At 39.3% G+C, this 22,133-nt stretch overlaps 1 protein-coding gene across 1 annotated transcript; it reads left to right on the plus strand.

Moving 5' to 3' along the window:
- Window positions 1–6,445: 6,445 nt before the first annotated feature.
- Window positions 6,446–7,648, plus strand: LOC308524093 (olfactory receptor 52H1). Its single transcript, XM_081098245.1, has one exon. It carries the CDS (start codon window positions 6,463–6,465, stop codon window positions 7,408–7,410), a length of 948 nt encoding a protein of 315 aa, XP_080954371.1. The 5' UTR covers window positions 6,446–6,462; the 3' UTR covers window positions 7,411–7,648.
- The last annotated feature ends 14,485 nt before the right edge of the window (window positions 7,649–22,133 follow it).

Raw genomic sequence — 22,133 nt, forward strand, 5'->3', positions numbered from 1 at the left:
TCAGCATAGTATTCCATTGTGTAGATGTGCCAAAGTTTTTTAATCCACTCATCTGCTGTTGGGAACTAAGGCTGATTCCAAATCTTAGCCATTGTAAATTGTGCTGCTATGAACATAGGGGTGCATATATCCCTTCTGATTGGTGTTTCTAGTTTCTTGGGGTATATTCCTAGAAGTGGGATCACTGGGTCGAATGGAAGTTCCATTTTTACTTTTTTGAAGAAACTCCATACTGTTCTCCACAGTGGCTGCACCAATCTGCATTTCCACCAGCGGTGCACGAGGGTTCCTTTTTCTCCACATCCTCTCCAGCACTTGTCATTTGTTGATTTATTGATGATAGCCATCTGACAGGTGTGAGATGGTACCTCATTGTCATTTTGATTTGTATCTCTCGGATGATTAGTGACTTTGAGCATGTTTTCATATGTCTCTTGGCCTTCCTTATGTCCTCTTTTGAAAAGTATCTATTTAGGTCCATTGCCCATTTTTTTATTGGGTTGTTTGTCTTCCTTTTGTTAAGTTGTATGAGTTCCCTATAAATATTGGAGATTAAACCCTTATCGGAGATATCATTGGTAAATATGTTCTCCCATGCAGTGAGTTTTCTTGCTGTTTTGTTGATGGTTTCTTTTGCTGTGCAGAAGCTTTTTATTTTGATGTAGTCTCATTTGTTTATTTTCTTTTTAGTTTCCATTGTCCTAGGACAGTGATGGCGAACCTTTTGAGCTTGGTGTGTCAGCACTTTGAAAAATCTTAACTTGTGCCGTGTCACATATAGAAATTTTTTGATATTTGCAACCATTGTAAAACAAAGACTTATATTTTTGATATTTATTTTATATATTTAAATGCCATTTAACAAAAAAATATCAACCAAAAATATGAGTTGGTGTGTCACCGCTCACATGTGTGTCATAGGTTCGCCATCACAGTCCTAGGAGCTGTGTCAGTGAAGGCATATGTCTGAGATTTTGCTGCCTGTGGATTACTCTAATATTTTTATGGTTTCCCGTCTTACATTTAAGTCCTTTGTCGAGTTTGAGTTTATTTTTGTGTATGGTGTAAGTTGGTGGTCTAAATTCAGTTTTTTACATGTGTCTGAAAATATGTTTTAAAAAGAGGAAAATTTATTTTATATACTTATATATTTAAAATCAGAGTGCCAAGAAGAGACATCTGAATATGACAACATGTTCATTAGGTGTGTTTCTTTTAATAGTACAAAGTATCTTTTGCTTCACTTGATATTTTTTAAGTTTAATTTTCCCTTTTCTGATTTTTACTTTGCTAGGCTTCTTCCTTTATATTTATTTATTTTTATTAAATTTATTGGGGTGATATTAGTTAATCAGATGATATAATTTTCAAGTGTACATCTCTATGATACATGATCTGTATATTGTACTATGTCCCCACCACCCAAAGTCAAGTAATCTTCTGTCATCATATATTTGGCCTCCTTTACCCTTTACTATTCCCCACCCCCTTCCTTCCAGTAACCACCATACTATTGTCTATGTCTACAAGTTTGTTTTATATCCCACCTTTATATTTTAAATTGTCTGAAGTACACTTGTCTGTCTGTTTTAGATCTTTCCCAGGTGAGCAACTTATAATCAGATTTTATTTTAAAAGACTTCAGTGTTAGGAAGTTCAAACAATCTATAATTGTAACCTAAGTGATGTGCTTGATTTTATGATGCTAATTTGTCACATACAGTCAGTTTTCTATGTTTCCTTTATGTGACTTAATTTTATATCACTTGCTATCAATATATCGTGTACATGCCACGTGCCACATACTTTATAGAGAGGTTTGGTTATATGCCCAGGACTCCTTACACTGGATCCTCAGCTCTACCATTTTCTTATTGTGTGACCTTTGGTAAGCTACTTAATATCTCTCTGCCTCAGTTTCTACATCTTTAAAACTGTATAAATGTTTTACCTATTTCATAGGGTTGTTAAGAGAATTATAGAAGTGATTTCATGTAGAGCTTTAGATTTGTGTACTATATTAAATGTTCTCAGAATTGATGAACTCTTGCTATGGAGGTTGCTTATTTATTTGCTTTTATCTTGACCTGGAATTTAGAATGTATAAATTCTATATTTTTCCACTAGAGGTCACCTCAGTATTGATCAAAAACACATTTGTACCAATTTCCTCATTCAATCCTAAGTGTGGGCTGGAGGCTGAGCTGCATATCCTTTATGCTTACATCCACATATATGCTGGTCTGCTAGGGAAACATAAACAGAACAAGACTCCACTGTAGAGCTTATTAGTGTAGTGCCTGGGTCCTCACTCTGAAAAACAATATTAGACTATCTTGAAGTGGGACATTTAATAATTTTAATGGGTGCACTGTGTTATTGATTTTCGCACGTTCTGTCCTATTTCATTTGTCGATCCTTATATAACCTTAATGGGTAGGAATTATAGATGATCACACTTTTATAGAAAACTTGTCCAAAATCTTTTATCTAGTAAGTGAGAGCATGGACTCAAAACCTAGTGGTGTGATAGGCACACATGCACACACAGCTGCACACCCACAGGCACATCATCTCACACGCAAATGCAAAACCAAAACTGCGCCCTGAGGCAATGTTAGTGCGCAATCATGGGCAGGATTAACATAAGCTTCTTTATACTCTTCCCTTGAGAGTCAGGGTCCCTCAGGCCCTCACTATCTACCTCTTCCCCATGTTGAGCAGTTACCAGAAAAAATAAATGAGCAGGGAATCACCTGCCCATCAGTCCCTTCCTCTCCTCTTCATTTATTTCTTTGTTTGGTGGCTCTGTCCCTCTTGTAGATCCCCTGTATGCTGGTCAGCACAATCTTTCTTCTCTCTATTTGGCTCTATTGGAGATTAGGTGAGTCCTGGCTGTTTCAAGGGATGTTGTTTGGACTCAGATTTGGAGAGAAATGGGGAGGGAATGAAAAACTCTGTGTCTCACTTTCTAGGAGCCAGGAACTAAGTACTATAGCTTTCTTTCTTGAGCAACTCCCAACTATAAGCCAAGGGCATGCTCTCCAGTACTTGTATATGCTCCATCAATGGGACTCAAAAGATTAGAATAAATGGACAATTACATAGTTGGGTTAAGAATTGCCATTGTAAGTTGTCAGGCAATTTCTCTATCAAACATCTGACAAGGACCCGTAGCCCTAACTTAAGAGTGGAATTAAGTCTGTGGGGTTGTGTGTGCCCAGGGGTGCCCTTAGTTTTTATGCATCTGTCTATTTTGATTCTTTTTTTCACTCTGTGGTTTAACTTCTAGTAATAATACTGATGATATAAAATATAATCTAATAAAAATAAGTAAAAAATTATATGCTCATTATGTGCCAGGTACTACACTAAAATGTGGTTTTGGAGAGTGTCTTATTTTATCTTAATAATAACAGCAAAAATTAGACATATTGGGTCCTTTTTGAAAATGAGGAACCCAAGGATCATATAGTTCAAGTAAGCTTGCCCAAGTTCCAAGTTCATACAGCCAGTCAATTATGGAACTGGTATTAAAGTGCCTACTTTTCTGGCTCCAGAACACATACTCTTTGCCAATATTTTATTAAGATACTGTGGGCAATTGTGTATGTGTGTGTATATCATAATAACATAATCACATTTAATAAAAATAATACTAATTACTTCATATCATCTAATACCTACTTCATATTTAAATTTACTCAATTATACACTATTTTTCTTTTATACCTGGCTTATTTAATCAGAATCCAGTCAAGAATTGCATTTTCCTCATTTAAGCCCCATCTCTTTTTAATGTTATTGACTTATTGCAAAATCAGACTGTCATGTAGATTGGCCCACGTTGTGAATTTGTTGTAGAATGATAAACTTCAGATTATCTTTCTTTACGTGTGCCCATGTATGTTTGTATCTACTTTTGAATGACTGTATAAACATCTATTGCATCTGAGTGCATCAAAATATAAAAGCTAGAAAAGACTTCTTCACATGTATATAAAAGAAGGATGACCTCAGACAAGCTGGAAGAGCTATGATTCAAAGTATATAATTTTAGGGGGCTGATGCCATATGCTGTTGGAGTAAATAAGGAGCACAGAAGAGAGGTTTCAAAAACCCAATCAGATCTTTGCTGTTGGCAATAGATGAGAGCAGGAACCCAAATGGACAAGAGAGCCAACAGGAAGCTAAATTGGAGAACACAGATACTCAGCAGACGGAGACTGGACTGCCTGGCCCACTGCCTGAACTCTGAGCTGTGTTCCCAGAACCTAAAACCTCTGAATTATGAAGACACAGTAGAGGAAGGTTTTGAGTTGCTGTAAGAAAAGTGTTTGTATTTATAGATAAGGGACGGTCATAAAGAAAAGAAAAGTGCAACCTGTTCCTCATTTGGCAAAGCAGAGGACTGGAGAAATTAAGTATTGGTCTGGGAGATGGAAAGTATGGTGAGCTGGACCTAAGAATGAAATTCAAAATAGGGGTAGAGATAAGGTTGAAGATGAGTTATGTCATTGTCAGATTTGGAATCTGAGGCATATGGCCATCATAAGCTTCCTCTTAGTTCTGATCTTGAGAACCTCTGGCCTTGCTGTACAGTTTGTTATCTGAAGATTATTAATAGTGTTCTATGTATTGGAGAAAGAAGCAGGTATTGGGAACTAGTCTTTAAAAGTGAAATTTTTCAAGTAAAGGTTTTGGGCAGTTGTTACATAGAAGTGCCAAAATCCAAAATCCAATCATAGAATATTTTGATTACGATTTCATTGTTGTGTGTGTGCAGTGCATATGTGTCTGGTGTGTGCGTGTGTGTGTGTGTATGTGTGCATGCATGTATGAGTGTGTGTGTATGTGTAAGAGAGAGGGAGAGAGAGAGAGGAAGGGTTATTTATGTTTGTGTAAGATAATGTAAGGTAAACATATGATGGTAAAATGTATGAGAGAATGTAAATATAGTTCAGAGTATATTTGGGGTTGTAAATATTAAGTATGTACCTGTATCTGAGAAAGCATGTGTACTGGGAGTCTATCATCTATTTCAAGAATATGTGTTGACAAGGAAACAATCCTTCTTTTGGACAGCAATCTTGACTACTAGTGCCATTAAGTCCAAAAGATTAGATTGTTATACAGCTGTATAGCATATAGGGTTCTGAAAAACAATTTTTTAAAAATATATTTTATTGATTTTTTACAGAGAGGAAGGGAGAGAGATAGAGAGTTAGAAACATCGATGAGAGAGAAACATTGATCAGCTGCCTCCTGCACATCTCCTACTGGGGATATGCCTGCAACCCAGGTACATGCCCTTGACCAGAATCGAACCTGGGACCTTTCAGTCCGCAGGCCGATGCTCTATCCACTGAGCCAAACCGGTTTCGGTGTGAAAAACAATTTTTAATTTTTATTATTTTGCATGAGCAAGAGCAAGAGCTCGCCAACCTCAGCTATAGAAAATGTTTCTAATTTAAAACTGAGTTATAAGAGAGTCAGTGAAAGATAAATGCCATATAGATACAGTGAACAAATATAGACACAGAGGCAAAGAAGCATCGAACAGACTGTCAAACTACAGTGGGAAGATAGAAGAGGGTTGGAGGGGGGGTAAGAGATTAACCAAAAGACTTGTATGCATGCATATAAGCATAACCAATGGACACAAGACACTGGGGCAGGGGTTGTGAGGGCATGTGCAGGGGGGTGGGGGGGGGCTGGGTAGGGGAGGTCGGTGGGAAGTCAATGGGGCAAAAAGAATATGTAATACTACTTATAATATTTTAAACAATAAAATTAAAAAAGGCAAAAAAATAAAAACAACAAAATGTTTACTTGTGACTTCTTAAGTATATATAATCACCAATTTACTAACTATATAAAGAGATTTGTTTCTGAGAATGACTATTTTTATTTTATTTTGTTAAAAAATGCCACATTCCAAATAAATGTTTTTTAAACAACTGGAAAAAACAACAACCCTGAGCTATCCAGCATACTGTTGGAACTCAGCTAGTGTTTCTTAAGCTGACTTAGGTTTTTGAATGGCAATAAGGGGTTGTTGACCTTACAGACCTAAGAACCACAGTCACCAGGTAGTTATGAGTAATTGTCCTGAGGCAGAGATTGATATTCCACAATGACAGACAAGCAGATCTTAACCAATAATGTCCATAAAGTCATGCAAACTATGTTTAAATCAGCAGGAAAAAAGAGAAGATATTCTCTTTATGTAGAACAATCATACATTCCAAATACATCTAAGACAATCGTGCTTTACCTGCCATTATTATGATATAAACCTTTATTCATGTCAAACATTCCTATTTGGGATGATAAATTATATGATCAGTTTATCTTTAGGAATTGATAATGATGAATGGTTGCAGGTGAGAGTGACCCAAGTGACCCTTAACTATCTTCTACCACCCTCTGTCCTCAGGATCCGGGACATCTTGACCTGTCATGATCACTTTCAACCTGAGCAGTTTCAACCCAGGACCCTTCATCCTGGTGGGGATTCCAGGCCTGGAGCAATCCCATGTGTGGATTGGGATTCCCTTCTGTATCATCTATATTGTGGCTGTGGTGGGAAACTGCATCCTTCTCTACCTCATCGCTGTGGAGCGTAGCCTTCACCAACCCATGTTCTTCTTTCTCTCCATGCTGGCTATGACTGACCTCATCTTGTCCACAGCTGGTGTTCCTAAAACACTCAGTATCTTTTGGCTTGGGGCTCGAGAAATTACATTCCCAGGGTGCCTCACACAAATGTTCTTCCTCCACTATAGCTTTGTCCTGGATTCAGCCATCCTGATGACCATGGCATTTGATCGTTATGTGGCCATCTGTTCTCCCTTAAGATACACCACTATCTTGACCCCAAAGATGATCATCAAGATTTCTGTGAGCATCTCTTTTCGAAGCTTCTGTATCATCTTGCCAGTTGTATTCTTGCTCACACGCCTGCCTTTCTGTCGGACACGCATCATACCCCACACATACTGCGAACACATAGGTGTGGCCAGGCTGGCCTGTGCTGATATCTCCATCAACATCTGGTATGGCTTTTGTGTTCCCATCATGACAGTCATCTCAGATGTGCTTCTCATTGCCATTTCTTACGCTCTTATTCTCTGTGCTGTTTTTCGCCTCCCTTCCAGAGCTGCCCGGCAGAAGGCACTTGGTACCTGTGGTTCCCATGTCTGTGTCATCCTCATGTTTTATACACCCGCCTTTTTCTCCATCCTCGCTCATCGCTTTGGACATAATGTTTCACGTACTTTCCACATCATGTTTGCCAACCTCTATATAGTGATTCCACCTGCACTCAACCCCATTGTCTATGGAGTGAAGACCAAACAGATCAGAGATAAGGTCATACTTTTGTTTTCTACCAAAGGTATAGAATAATGCACAATAGAAAAGTTAGGATAAGTGTATAGTGTATTATTGTAGCAAGACTTATAAAAGCAAACACTATTGAAAGTAAGAACTGCCTGCAGGCACTTTTGCATACCAAGAAAATGGTATGACCTCTATAGGAGAGATGATTCTATGTAGAAAAATTACTTGATGAGTTGTTTGCTTGTGGAGATTTTACTAGATATGATCAGGAAAAAGGAGATGAAACTACAGAGCTGAGTTATTCCAAATGAAAAAAAAAAATGAAAATTGAGACTTACAGTTTTGGAGAAAGAAAATGTGTTAAATGAGACAGACACACTGAAGAACAGAGACTAAAAGTAAAAATATCAATCAGAAATTTCTTATTTAGGGGATTAGTAGATGGATTTAGGATATTTACAATAATATTTTATTCTAATTAGTTTCCATGTTATGCTTCATTGTAAATCCCTTTAAGTGTCCCATCCCCCTGCACACAAAACATTTTCAGTACAATTTGCTATAAGCTATGATTTCTATCAGCAGTGTTGTAATGGAAAGGAGAGGAGTAGCATATTTATCAATGCCAGGGGTATTGGCACTGGTACTGGGAGAGGAGAGTAGCTTCCAGGCTCCAAGACACATTGAGAAAATGAGCTCCCTAGTTGGATGTAAAATAGTTGGAGATCTAGGCAAAGAACTGGATTTGTCATTGTGGGTGCTTAAAAAAACCTTGACCCCCTTCCTCATTATACATAGATGAGACTTCAAGGTAGTTCATTTGAACACTGAAGTTAAAAATGCACTCCATTGTCCAGAGGACTAGTGGAGTTCTTATCAACAGAATGTACTTTCTTGATTGTAAGACAAAGTCAATTACAAGACACACTTCTGCAGTGAGGAAAGGGATGAGGAGGGCAACACTATAATAAAATAACACTCACGGTCAGATGCATCCAAATGTCACAAGCATTAGAAGTGAGCAAATACTATATGCTATGATTTAAAAAAGATATAGAGTACTGCCAATAAATTAAAAAATATATATATCATCTGGAAATTATTTATTGAGTAGATACTATATTCCAAACATTATTCTAAGGATTCAGAATATGAGGTCAATAATAATGAAAGAGGATCTGCCCTGCTTCTATGGAGCTTATATTCTGGGAAGAGTAACACATGAGCAGGAAAAGAAATACATTCATTGTTTAAAATAGTAATATAACCAATAAGAAATAAAGCTATGTAAAGTGGTGCACTAAAACTGGATGAGGATAACAATGGCAGAGAGACTAGGGAATGCAGAGACCCAGGGCTGGAGACAGGTGACAGGAATGAAGGACAGAAGAGGCTGGTGTGTCTGGCGCAGTGTGAGATGGGAATATGAGACGAGGGGTGAAGAGGAGCAGGGCCAGATCCTGTGGGAATGGAATCAGCCCAATCTCATTCTTGGAAGAGGAAACTGAAGACCACAGAATACGGTGAGAATGGCTTTCCCAAGGCACACAGTAAGAAGTCATACATGTGGAGTTAGACAGAATAGAATCTGTTGGTGCCGCAAGGGTTCAGGAAATCTCAGTTCGGGATGCCATTAATGCCGGGGTTCTTGTTCCGGCATCAAGAAGGGTTCAGCAATCTGGAGAAAGGCTGTGTGTAACTTAAGTAAGAGAGCCCAGAGACAAAATATAATTTTCAAAGGTGTTTGGGGGTCAGAGGAGCTTAGCTAAAAGGAACTAAGATCTCCTCGTCTCAGGACCCCATGCTTTTTATTAACACAATTTGTCCGAAGGCGAGGTGGAGATATACACTTCAAAGGGTCAGGTTTCCTACACAGAGTCCATTGTCAGATTTGAGGAAATGCCTCTAGCTGTTCAGGTGTTTGGCCAGTAGAAGGCAATAACATGTAGATTAAAATGCCCTGAGCTGCCTGGCAGCAAGATATCAATTTATTTTATTTTTATTTTTTTTTAAAATATATTTTACTGATTTTTTACAGAGAGGAAGGGAGAGAGATAGAGAGTTAGAAACATCGATGAGAGAGAAACATCGATCAGCTGCCTCCTGCACGCCCCCCACTGGGGATGTGCCCGCAACCAAGGTACATGCCCTTGACCGGAATCGAACCCGGGACCTTTCAGTCCGCAGGCCGACGCTCTACCCACTGAGCCAAACCGGTTTCGGCAAGATATCAATTTATGCATCCCTTTCAGGTTTTGGGAAATGCCATCAGCCATTCTCAGATGATTCAGCCCTTGCTGACATGCTGGAACTGGCTTCTGGCAAGAATCTCTTACCCCCCAGCGCAGTGATATTCCTTCAGTGATACTCCCAGTGCATTGAATGCAGCTTCACTCTTGTGAAATCAGACTCTACAGGAAGACAAAAAATACCAGAGCCTTTTTTTATTGTTTTTGTGAACTCTAGTTGTCTTAAGTTAAGTCACATTTGACTAACCAAGGATTCTGCTTTCTGTGCCAACTTGCTAAAAATGCTCACAAATATCCAAAGAGATTATCCCTTATTCTCTTGTGGTTATTTCCGTTTTGCTGAGAATGTGAATTGGCCAACAGCTGATATTTATAAAGTTTACTGAAGGAATAATAAATAAATAGAGTCTGGACCGAGATAATTTAAAAGTACATACATCTTTCATTCTGGTAGGAACTCAAACCCTTGATTATTCATCGACATGCACCAGTGGCTTCCATCAAAGCTTATACCTAGAAAAACAACAAAGGAAGGGATTGTCTCTTTCACTGTCTCCATTTCCTCCTCCAACCCCTGTCTTTGGCCCAGTTATCTGTTATTATTTTTCTACCCTGCCCAGGAGAGTTCATTTATTTACCTGGCTTTGTGGACTCTATGCTGGTAACTCTATATCTCAGTTTTTATATATGATCTTCCTTATAAATTTCATTACCTGCTCTCCTACCTCAGGGAATCAATACTAGGATTAAAAAAACACACGATAGATGAATATGCTCTGCAGATTTTAAAATGCTATTCTAATGTTAGTTGTTATGTTAGTGTATTTCCTAATTACCACTGTCTTTCTCATCTAGGACACATCACGTTTATATCTGAGCCCTCATTACCATTTAAAACTCTCCTACTCCACAACACACTGAATGAAGTCAATAATATTACAATAACTATGTATAGTAGCCACTAGACTTATCAAGGTGATCAGTGTAAGTTGTATACATCTAATCACTATGCTGTACACCTAAAATTAATATTGAGTGTCAAATGTAACTGAAAAAACTAATAAAATAAAATAAAGTGCTCCCTCCCCTTTACTATTTATGGGAGAAGAAAACAGATTAGTGTTCTTCCTTCAAGTTTAAATTTACTACCATAGCTTGCAGTGATTCTTTCTGGTGTGACTGGTTGCAAAATTCTGTCCCATTGTTAGACCATGAATGAAATTACATGTTTTGGTTCAGATTCAAAAAGAATAATTATACAAAAATCAGCAGGTAATTTTCTCACACATAAATTGCCTCATCCTATATATTTTCCTTGTTGTGAATTCCACATCTCTTATATTAGATATAAGCTAGTAAGACCCTACCAATAAGATAATTGACTTATCTTCCCATCCCAATAATTTAGAACTAACTCTATTCTATAAGAAGTAGGGATCATGAATATGTTCCTCATACCCTCTCTTCTAGATGTCCCACATCTAACCATTCTTTAGATCTTTAGCCACACTCACTCTGACATCTCATTTGCCCCATCTTGGCCAGATACTTGCACTTTGTACCTAGACCAGTTATTACATATATGCTAATGTCATATGCCAACGACAATTAGATATAGTTATTGTGTTCAGAAGAATAATGTAGGGGTATTTAAAATGAGTAACAAAACAGATTTATAACACTTGCCTTAGAAGAAAAGAGGCAGTTGGAGGTTTTTAATGGCTTGTTTTGCCATTTTTGAGCTTATATTATTGAAATAAATTTACAAGTAATTTATGTCATAATTGTAGTCCAGGAGCATTCACAAAGCACCTCTTATATAAAAGAAAATGCATACAACTGGGAGTAGAGATGTAAAGCAAGTACACATGCTGCAAACAATCAAGAGGTTTATAGTTTAGCCCAAGGAGGAAATTCACATGTAGATTTATTCAGATTATTTTACATTTGCAATGACTGGGGTAGAGTATTAGGGAAGCACAATTGAAGCCTAATCAACCATTTCTTGGAGTCAAGGGAAGCTTACTGGAGGAGTTCATTTCTGTGATTATCTAGAATAGCACAAAAACTCTGAGCTCCAAGAATAAGAGGAACAGAACCTGCCACCAGAGGGGATTGCCTGAGACTGGGTGAGAAACCATGTGTTTCAAAGATCTGCAAGTCCAGGTTGATGGGGGAAACCATCTCTAGTGATGATGGCATTGTTCAGGGAGTTGTATGGGTTGGGCAGTGAAAAATGTGGGAGCTAAAATCTAGTCTTCAGTGGATGTAGGGAACTGACCAAAATATCAGTAGATAAGGTCTGTGAACTGTCTCATAGCTTGATGCTATTGTTGGCACTTGAAAGCTAATAATTAATCACACATTCTCTACTTCCTGTTGCAAACTAATTGTAACATAGGCATAGGAGGCAGACAGATGGATATAAAAATAGGAGCTTTATTTCTGGTAGTATTTAATTCAAGAATGTGATATGACTGTATATTCAGATTGGCTATTTATTTATTTATTTATTTATTTATGCTTTTCACTATTTTATTTCCAAGTCTTAACTTTGGAGGACATGCAGAAGAGAGAGTGAAGGAAGATTCATAGTACAATCACACTAGCTTATTTTTTTCTGCAGAAGGCAACCATTGGTTAATAAATGTGGATGTACATATATGTGTAAATATGTAGGGAAAGGCCTTTAGATAAGTTTTTCTCAAACTATCAATGAAGAAGAACCACTTTTTTAATTCACAAAAACTATAGATTAATACTTTCACAAAATACAATGAAATAAATAACTAGAAAAATAAAATTTAAAAATAACGGTAGCACATACAATCTTATTTCTATTACTATATTCAAAGGCATAAAATATATTACAAAACTATAACCCAAATAAACACAGAAAAAATGAAAGACTTACAAAAATAATACATAATGCTTCTTGAAAGTGTGCATGTAGGTGATTAATGTAGAGAACTCGAGTTATATCATGACATTTTGTCATTTTGTAATTAAACAGAAATTGTAAGTGGATAGTAAAAATCTCATACTTTTTAAAGCAATACCATGTATATCACATTTAGACATTTTTAATGTATCAAATAAACTTGCATCTTTCTTGTTAATTTATCTAACAGTTTGGATTCATGACAATACTACTTGTAGGCATTAATTTATAATTGAATCATTTCTGTGTGTTTGTTTGGTTAGGTGTTGCTTTCCTAGTATAAATACTAGACAAATCTGTTTCACAAAGCTCTATTAATAGAAATGGCAGAAATAATTTTAAAATAATTTCATCATTTTAAGAACATTTATTTTTATCTTTTATTTAAAATTAAGCAAACAGTGGGAATGGCTGGGGGGGGGGCGTTAATTGGGGAAAAAGGAGACATATGTAAAACTTTAGACAATTTAAAAAATTAGGCAAGCAAAGCTATGTTTTTATTAGTCATGTTCAATGCTTATTAGTAGCCACTTCCAACAATCTATCTTATATTTTTATAGTTAAATTCAAATATCTTTCTTTTGAATCCTCATCCAAAGATATGTGGGTTTTTTTTGTTTATTTGTTTTGTCTTTTTTTTAGAGAGAGAGAGAGGGAGAGAGAGAGAAAAAGAGAGAGATCAGTTGTTTCCTGTATGCTCCCTGACCAAGAATCGAACCTGCAACTTAAGTATGTGCCCTGACCAGGAATCAAACCTGCCACCTTTTGGTGTATGGGACCATGCTCCAACCAACTGAGCCATCTGGCCAGGGCCAAATGATCTTTCAATGAAAGAAATAGAATCTAAATATTTGAAAATCTTTGTGTGAATTTTGTTTTGATGGAAAATAAAATTCAAAACATTTTATTAAATTTATATATATATTGCAGAGCATAATATATAGCTCATCACTTATTTTATTAAAAACTATTGTTATTTTATGAATTATGTCATAATATTATGAAGAAACTCTGATTTTCCAAACTTCCAACTTCTATATGTACCTCTAAAATGTTTCCACTATTGAAAAGCATTTGCATGAAAGTATTAAGAATACCAAATATAGTCAAATAAGAGAGTATGTCTATCCAATTTACACCCTTAAAAAGTGGGGTCAAAAGGTTTATTATTTTTCAGAAACATTAAAAGTACATCCCATCATTTAAACATCTCAATAGAGCTTTTCCCCATAATAACCATAATTCTTCATTTGGCAGTAAAGAGAATAATCTTGAATTTAACACATTAATTTTTATAATTCCACATTCTTTCTGTAGCACTAAACATATTATTCAATGTAGCAGACTTTTATATTTCATTGCAAGATTTTTGGTTTACATTCTGATATAAGTTCCTTATAATCTTGGTAGCTACTGCAGGTTGACCTGTACCTATCACTGTTCCATTAGAACATACTTTTACACCAAACTTAAACTCTAAACTACATTGGTTGATATTGTATCCTTCATAGTTTTATATACAGTTCAGTGTCAGTTGGGTTTGTCAGCAAAAGTGTTGAAAGTATAACTCTTCCTTCACATCACTGTTACTCTGAAATCACACATATGATAAAATAACTATCAGGCTACTAATACCAGTGCATTCATCAAGTTGCAATAAAAATACTTTGCCAGCTTTATTTACTTATTTGTCCTATGAGTTGGACTTCCTTATCATTAACTTGTTTCTAAATGTGCAAAGTTGTTTTTAGAAAATGGGCAGCCTGCTTAGGGCAGGTCCCCCCACAGAAAGTAGTGCAGGTTGGGTTCCTTACTCAATACCCTCAGGAATAAATCGTCACATTTGCACAGTGGGCTTGTTGTTTGTGGTCTCTGGGCCATATCTCAATAACTACTTTCACACACTCTAGATGATACTGTATACACACACACTCCTCAAGGAAAAGGCCAATATGAGAAGGGCTTAGACTACGCAAGAGTATTAAACACACATGATTACAATAGCATTCTAAGTGTTTTTACCCATGAGCACAGATGACAAACTATAGGCAAGCTAAAAGGACTGGGGTGCCACATCAGCAGGGCCAGGTGTGGGAGTAGCCAGGACAACTCTGCTCTACACAGGTGTGGCTTACAGGAATAGGGAGATAGAGTGGGATCCTGGAGAGGGGGGAGCTACTGGGATCGAGGTGTCTTTGGGGCATTCAGATACAACTCTTGGAGGGTCTGGTATTGCATAATACGTTTTTTTTGTTTTGTTTTGTTTTTGTAAATTGTGAATTCATTCTATGATAGTGTAACCCCCTTGATTTTATTCAAATATAAACTATGGGTGACATACTGTGAAACATTTGCCATTATCACATTCTATTATGCCCTTCTAAGTCAGGGGTGGGGAAAGTTTTTTCTGATAAGGGCCATTTGGATATTATAAGGGGCCATTTGGATAATTACAAAATTATCAACTTAGAAATTAGCCTGCTATATTTGGTCAAACATTTAATTAACACACCCCTAATCCCTTGGCAGGACCAAACCAAATGATTTCACTGGCTTTATACGACTCATGGGCCGAATCTTCCCCTGCTTTCAGTAAAAAAGAGTCCTTTTTTTTTTTTTTAAGGAAAGAATGATATTGTGAAACTATGTCTATTATTAGGATTCAATACTTGCCCCATGTTCATCCAGCAAGTATGTCAGAAAAGCAGAGTTTATCATCAAGCTGCACTACTTTGAATAATGTTGTATTCATTCTCCTGAGCTCAAGGTGCCCTGCTAGATGCTTTACTCTAAACATCACAAGCACCTTTTTGGGAAGATACACTACTCCTCATCATACAAAGGGAAGAAAAAAAACACTAAAGGTAGAAGAATTAAGGTACTTGCGCGAGGCTACGCAGTACAGGAGCCTTATTCAAACCCAGGTCTGCTGGATTCAATAGCCCAGGCTCTTTCCACTGAGTTGCTTTGTTTCTTTATAAGGCTAAGGAGGCAGAAACAATATGAAATCATAATGACTATCCATTTCAATTGGGTTTGTCATTAGAGTGAAACACATCTCCATCTGAATTTGCTGCTGTCACTTCAGTGGCTCTGCAGAGACCTCTCTGTTCAGTCTCTACCTTCCCCAGGTCCCGAGTGTGTCAGGTATATACATCCTGGGACCAGTAAAGTCAGCAGAGATGACCACAGACCTCAACTAATTTCTCATTTACAGTTCACACCTGCCATTAATAGGTCCTCCATTCTGCCATGGGCTCAGTGTCCATGCCCTCCTGGGGGACTCAGAGAAGAGACCCATCAATCCTTCTCACCCGCACCTGCTCTCTCCCAGCTGATCACAGGAGCATCTTTGGGTTTTCTAGGTCCCTGGTGCACTGACTGCTGAATGGACGAGCTGGAGTGGCAGAGACTGAAGCAGCATTGGTCAGGTAGAGGTTGGATGCCCATTCTTCATCTTCAATCCTATCTTCACAGCATTGAGGTGAAAGGCTCCTGTCACATCAGAAGGAATTCATCAGCCAAGATCAGTCACATTCTCGACAATGTTTGGGGCTCCAGAAAATGTCTCCCCCCATTTCATACCTGAATTTATTCCATATTGAGCCAAACACTGAAGGTCCTTCTAAAAGTGACCATGCTTGAAGAGACGCTCCAGGAAGCCTCATTTCTGATGGAAATGAGTTGAACAGACTTACTTTTTGGAGAACAACTTTGGGGTGCAAAGGAGACTGTGTAGTGGAGGGTTAAGGTGGCTGTTAAGTTTGAGAACTGGAGCTAAGGTGTCACCACTCCCTTCCTCAGACGCACCATTCCTGGATCAGAATAACATGGACTGGTGAGGTTGGGTACTGGGAACAGGGAATAGAAGACAATGCTTCCAAATTCCCCATTTTATTTAGATACAGTGTTGTACCCAACCTACTTTTCTTGCGTCTTTGGCAAAGGAAGTTTTTTCTTTGGTCTAATCTGATCAAATCTGAATCTTTCAGCCCGACTTTTAGCCATTTTTTTTTCAAAATCAAGATCATTTTGCTTTCAAATAACCTTAGTCTAGTCTCCAACTCATCTTATTTTTTAAAGATATAATAAAAGATTTTTTAAATCAGATTATGAATTAAGAATTTAGTGGAAAAGGACTGGGTTCCAGGAGTAATCAAAGTGCTAAGGATAATAATAACAATACGATTTAACACATGTTAGGCATTTCCTGTGTTTCAGGCATTATTGTGCCCTATGGAATTGCTTTACATACTTTATTTTATTTATCCTTACAATAGTCCTGTAAAGCAGGCATATTTATTATTATCTTGAATTTAGAGATAAGGAAATTGAGGCATAGAGAAACTGAGTTTCTTGTCCAAAGTTACACAGTTTATGTGTAGCAGAAATAGGATTTCAACCCTAATAATGAGTCTTCAGAACCCGCTCTGGATCTTAACCACTGTGCTTAAGTGAGAATAAACAGAAACAAGAAAAATATAACCTTGAACTACATTTCCCTCTCACACCTACCTCCTCCTCCAAAATCAGGGTGGGGACCACATATTCTGTTTAAATCAAAGTTCAAAGTGACTAATCTATTCATCCCAAATAATATAACAAATCTAGACTGCTGTCTGAGTTTATTTCTTTTTTTTTTTTAATTAAATCTTTATTGTTCAGATTATTACATTTGTTCCTCTTCCCCCCCCCCCCCCCCAAAACTCCCCTCCTCCCAGTTCCCACCCCACCCTCCGCCCTCACTCCCCACCCACTGTCCTCATCCATAGGTGCACGATTTTTGTCCAGTCTCTTCCCGCATCTCCCACACCCCTTCCCCCCCCCAAGAATAGTCAGTCCATTCCCTTTCTATGTCCCTGATTCTATTATAATCAACAGTTCATTCTGTTCATCAGATTATTTATTCACTTGATTCTTAGATTCACTTGTTGATAGATGCATATTTGTTGTTCATAATTTGTTCATAATCTTTACCTTTTTCTTCCTCTTCCTCTTCTTAAAGGATACCTTTCAGCATTTCATATAATCCTGGTTTGGTGGTGATGAACTCCTTTAGCTTTTTCTTATCTGTGAAGCTCTTTATCTGACCTTCAATTCTGAATGATAGCTTTGCTGGATAAAGTAATCTTGGTTGTAGGTTCTTGGTATTCATCACTTTGAATATTTCTTGCCACTCCCTTCTGGCCTGCAAAGTTTCTGTTGAGAAATCAGCTGACAGTCGTATGGGTATTCCCTTGTAGGTAACTGAGTTTCTTTCTCTTGCTGTTTTTAAGATTCTCTCTTTATCTTTTGCTCTTGGCATTTTAATGATGATGTGTCTTGGTGTGGTCCTCTTTGGATTCCTTTTGTTTGGGGTTCTCCGTGCTTCTTGGACCTGTAAGTCCATTTCTTTCACCAGGTGGGGGAAGTTTTCTGTCATTATTTCTTCAAATAGGTTTTCAATATCTTGCTCTCTCTCATCTTCTGGCACCCCTATAATTCTGATGTTGGTACGCTTGAAGCTGTCCCAGAGGCTCCTTACACTATCCTCGCATTTTTGGATTCTTTTTTCATTTTGCTTTTCCGGTTGGGTGTTTTTTGCTTCCTCGCATTTCAAATCATTGACTTGATTCTTGCGCTCCTCTGGTCTGCTGTCGGGAGTCTGTATATTATCCTTTATTTCAGTCCGTGTATGCTTAATTTCTAGGTGGTTCCCCAATATAAGATCGAGGGTCTCATTAGTTTTCTTGTAGATCTCATTAAGTTTATCGGCGGCTTCTAAACAGTTCTTGAGAGACCTTAAAAGTGTGGTTCTGAACTCTATATCTTCCATTGACAATTTTGTCCTGTTTCTTTGTCTCCGCATTTTGTTATGCTTTCTTGGTGCACCCCCTAGTGGTCTTTGTTCACAGTCTTATAGTTAAATCTTGATTGTTGTAGCTAATTCCAGGGAGGGTTTGACCTCCAGGCCAAGTGGCTATGAGAATCAGCTGTGCCAGCAGTGAGAGAACTTCTGTCCTCTAGGGAGGTGCTAATCTAGCCTTTGCCTAAGGCTATCCGGCAAATGCCTCTGTGCAGGGCTTGGGCAGGGCTGGTCACACAGGATCAACAGGGTGGGCCGGAGAGAGCAGTTATGGCGGGACTCTGCCTCTCTGAGTCCCAGAACCCGCTGCAAACCTCAGAGAGAAAGCTGCACTCACTCTGACCGAAGCCAGACAGTCCCGCTTCTCCCGTTTGAGTCTGGGTCCCTAAAGACTTGCCTGTATCTGAAGCTCAGAGTCTGCGACTCCCTCCCGATTGAAAACGCCAACCGCACCCTCCGCCTCCAGCCCGCTCCGCGCACTCCGCACCTCAGAATTTGACTTCAGCACTGCGCCTCCTCTGCGTGTCCGTATGCGTTTCTCTTTCCTCCTAGTTGTAGGACTTCCACTCAGCCAGCGTTCCTGTGGTTCTGGGTGATGTCCCTTCCGTTTTTTGGTTTCACTTTTGAAGTAGTTGTTCAAAGCAGCAAACTCCGGCGTTAACCTATGCCGCCATCTTGGTTCTCTCTGAGTTTATTTCTTTTTTAAAAAAATATATTTTATTCATTTCAGAGAGGAAGGGAGCGGGACAGAGAGATAGAAACATCAATGATGAGAGAGAATCATTAATTGCTGGCATGTGCCCTGACAGGGAAGCAAACAGTGACAGCTTGGTTCATAGGTGGATACTCAACCATTGAGCCACACCGGCCTCGCATAGTTTATTTCTTGACCTTCTCCCCCCACGCCTGCCTTCTTTTTCCCCATAATGCTTCCTGATGCATTTAACATGTTCTTTGATGTTCTTCTCTTTCCTGGAGGGAATACCTTGTCCCTCAGGTCCCTTAAGCAAGATACAATATGTGATCCATTCTGAGTAGAATGTCTCTGAGGAGCCAGAGGCCCCCTGAGAAGGATCAATGGAAAAAGAAGAGGGAGATGATGAACTCTGGCTTGTAACCCCAGGGAGAGGAGGTAGCAGATGGTGGGAGACAAGTCACAGTCTATGACTGGTTCATTCAGGTCTGTATATCACCACTGGCCCCAAAAGCTCATGCCAGGGAGAAGGGGTATGAATGGAGTCTGGAATGAGGGCTCCCTCGAAGTGGGAGTGGAAACTCAAGGCCAAGTAGAGCTGCCAAATCTGTGTGAACTGTAAAGGCAGCTTCTGTCAAGAAGAAAATTGTTGTCGATTGAGGAGTCAGGCAAAAATTCCAGGAGAGGAACTAGTCCTGGACTGAGATCCAGGAGCTCTTATTCCTGGTCCCATCCTTATGGGACCCTATCTGTTCTGTACACCAGTTGCCTGATCATAGACATGGGCACACGATCGTGTGACACGTTTGAAGTACACCACCATCAAGGAGGAGCTTCAGGACTCCAAGACACAGCTTAGAGACAGCCCTGTGCCGGGGAGGTCAGGGAGATCAGAGAGCCTAAATAACTTCTCCCTCAATGTGTCCTTTTCTGAACTCCTGGCCTACAGAGGAAGCTGGGCCTTGTTGAGCTTGGAGATGAGGGACTGGGCAGGCAAGGAGAGCAAAGCAGGCAGGTGGACGATGAGAAAGGTGCAGCTGCACCTGTAGAGAACCGAACACAGAACAGAGGCTGAGGCTGGAAGGTGGGAAGTGTGTCCTGGATTCTTGCTCCTCCCTGCCATTTAGCCTATGGTAGGAAATGGAAGGAATAGAAGTAGGGGTGTGAACATGGGGGAAACAAGGGAGTTGTTTCTGGAATTTTGCCAAGAGGAAGTGTGCTAATAGGGCCCTCATCCTGAGTACAGAACTTTCTTACCAGGCCCCTGCCTGGGTACTGTTGTGCTTGCCCTGTGGTTTTGGGAGACAGGTTCTCAGACTCTCAGGGATTTGACATATCCTCCTTCTTTTGTAAAGGCTGGGCCTGCCCTGTGGTCCTGACAGAATGTTCTCAAGCTTCAAAGGAGCCCACAAGGGCTCCCATTGTGAGAGTGGCCCCATGACTCTGTGAAGCCTCATCCTTCAGAAGGAAGCTCTGGTTTCTAAACAAACAAGACTTCCATGTAGAAAAGTCTAGCCTGGCTTATTACCTGACCCTACTCTGCAAGAGCTGAAGTGCGGGGATGTGAGAGAAGGCCCAGAAGCAGTGCCGCAGAGAAAGCTAGAGCACACACAGAAGCTTGATAGCATCACTCAAGGCCAGAGACCCTATTCTCTGTTCACCTGCCCCAGGTTCCTCAGTGCCCAGGACCAGGTTAAAATAGCAGATGCTATATCTCATGAAGTTCAAGGACATAACTGTGGTCTTTAGGTGGAGCATGAAAAGCCTCTTCTAGGCTGTTTTGCACCCACTTAAACTCAGATAAGTAAGGTCCTCCTGCCTCCACCATTTTAACCTGACCACCAATTGCACTGTTACTGTGGCATCTGAACTGAACTCAGTTGCTTCTTTTGCAGCCTAAACTGGATGCTCTGCTGTACCCTCAGTGGAATCAGAACTTTCCAAGACTGAGTTCTGCATAATACAATAGTTTTCCCATGGACAAAAGACAGAATGAAAAGAGCCACCAAGTTGAGTCAGGACATGGATATCTATACTGGTCAATGGAGGAAGTAAGTTTTTTTTAAAAAATATTTTTTTTTATTGATTTCAGAGAGAAAGGGAGAAAGAGAGAGAAAGAAACATCAATGATGATAGAGAATCATTGATCAGCTTCCTCGTGCATGGCCCACACGGGGGTTCGAGCCTGCAACCTGGGCATGTACCCTGACTGGGAATTGAACTGTGATCTCCTGATTCATAGGTCGGCACTCAATCAATGAGCCACACCATTTAGGCTGTGACTCAGGTGCACAGAGCTATGGTACATCAAAGCTGGGGGGAGGGGTGTCAAAGGACACGGGCAGCTGAGAGAAAGTATTGTGTGACACCAAACAGGGACTCCATGTTTGCTGAAGGGATGAAGACAGAAGGGGCTGGGGAAATGTGAATAAAATAGAACAAAGCTCTAGAAACTGATCTGGTTTCTGACCTGAGTGGTTAATACCTAAATAGGGGAGAGCTGTTGGTTCTGGAAGGAAAGGCAGTGGGCAATACCATGGCTTCCTCCTTGAACTATTTCCCCACTTAGCTCAGACACTGAGCCTTCTCCTGCTTTCCCAACTAGTACCACTAGCTAGTTTCAGCTTCCAAATAATAGGATGATGACCCCAGCACCAGTTTTTATGATTCATGTTCTATCTGTTCTACCATCCTTCCCTCCATCCCCCCTATCCTTAAGTTCTAGTAGTGCCCACCTAGACACTGAATCTAGATAGGAGTCCAATTTCATGCAGCTTAGGTTTTCCAACTCATTTCTTATTTCCATGATCTATGTGGTTCTTCCAGACCCCGAGGTTATAGCCAGACCAGGCCGGAAGAATTGGAAAATGAATCCCTGGTCTTGGGCAGGAAATCAGAGGGTGCAAATCTGTAAAGCAAGATTAGGTATAATATCTCATCAATTATTTCCCAGCAAAGCACAGGGCATGTCTCCCTGGAGTCATACATTCACCTAAGCTTCTAACCCTTTCCCCAGAAGTGTGGGTTTCATGGGATGAGTAAGCGAGGGCCTTTATGCCG

The sequence above is a fragment of the Myotis nattereri genome (genome assembly GCF_964212035.1).
Source record: "Myotis nattereri genome assembly, chromosome: 9".
NCBI lineage: Eukaryota > Metazoa > Chordata > Mammalia > Chiroptera > Vespertilionidae > Myotis > Myotis nattereri.

What these genes read in the sequence shown, in the direction of transcription:
- LOC308524093 (XM_081098245.1), top strand. Translation starts at nt 6,463, where the DNA reads ATGATCACTTTCAACCTGAGCAGTTTCAACCCAGGACCCTTCATCCTG.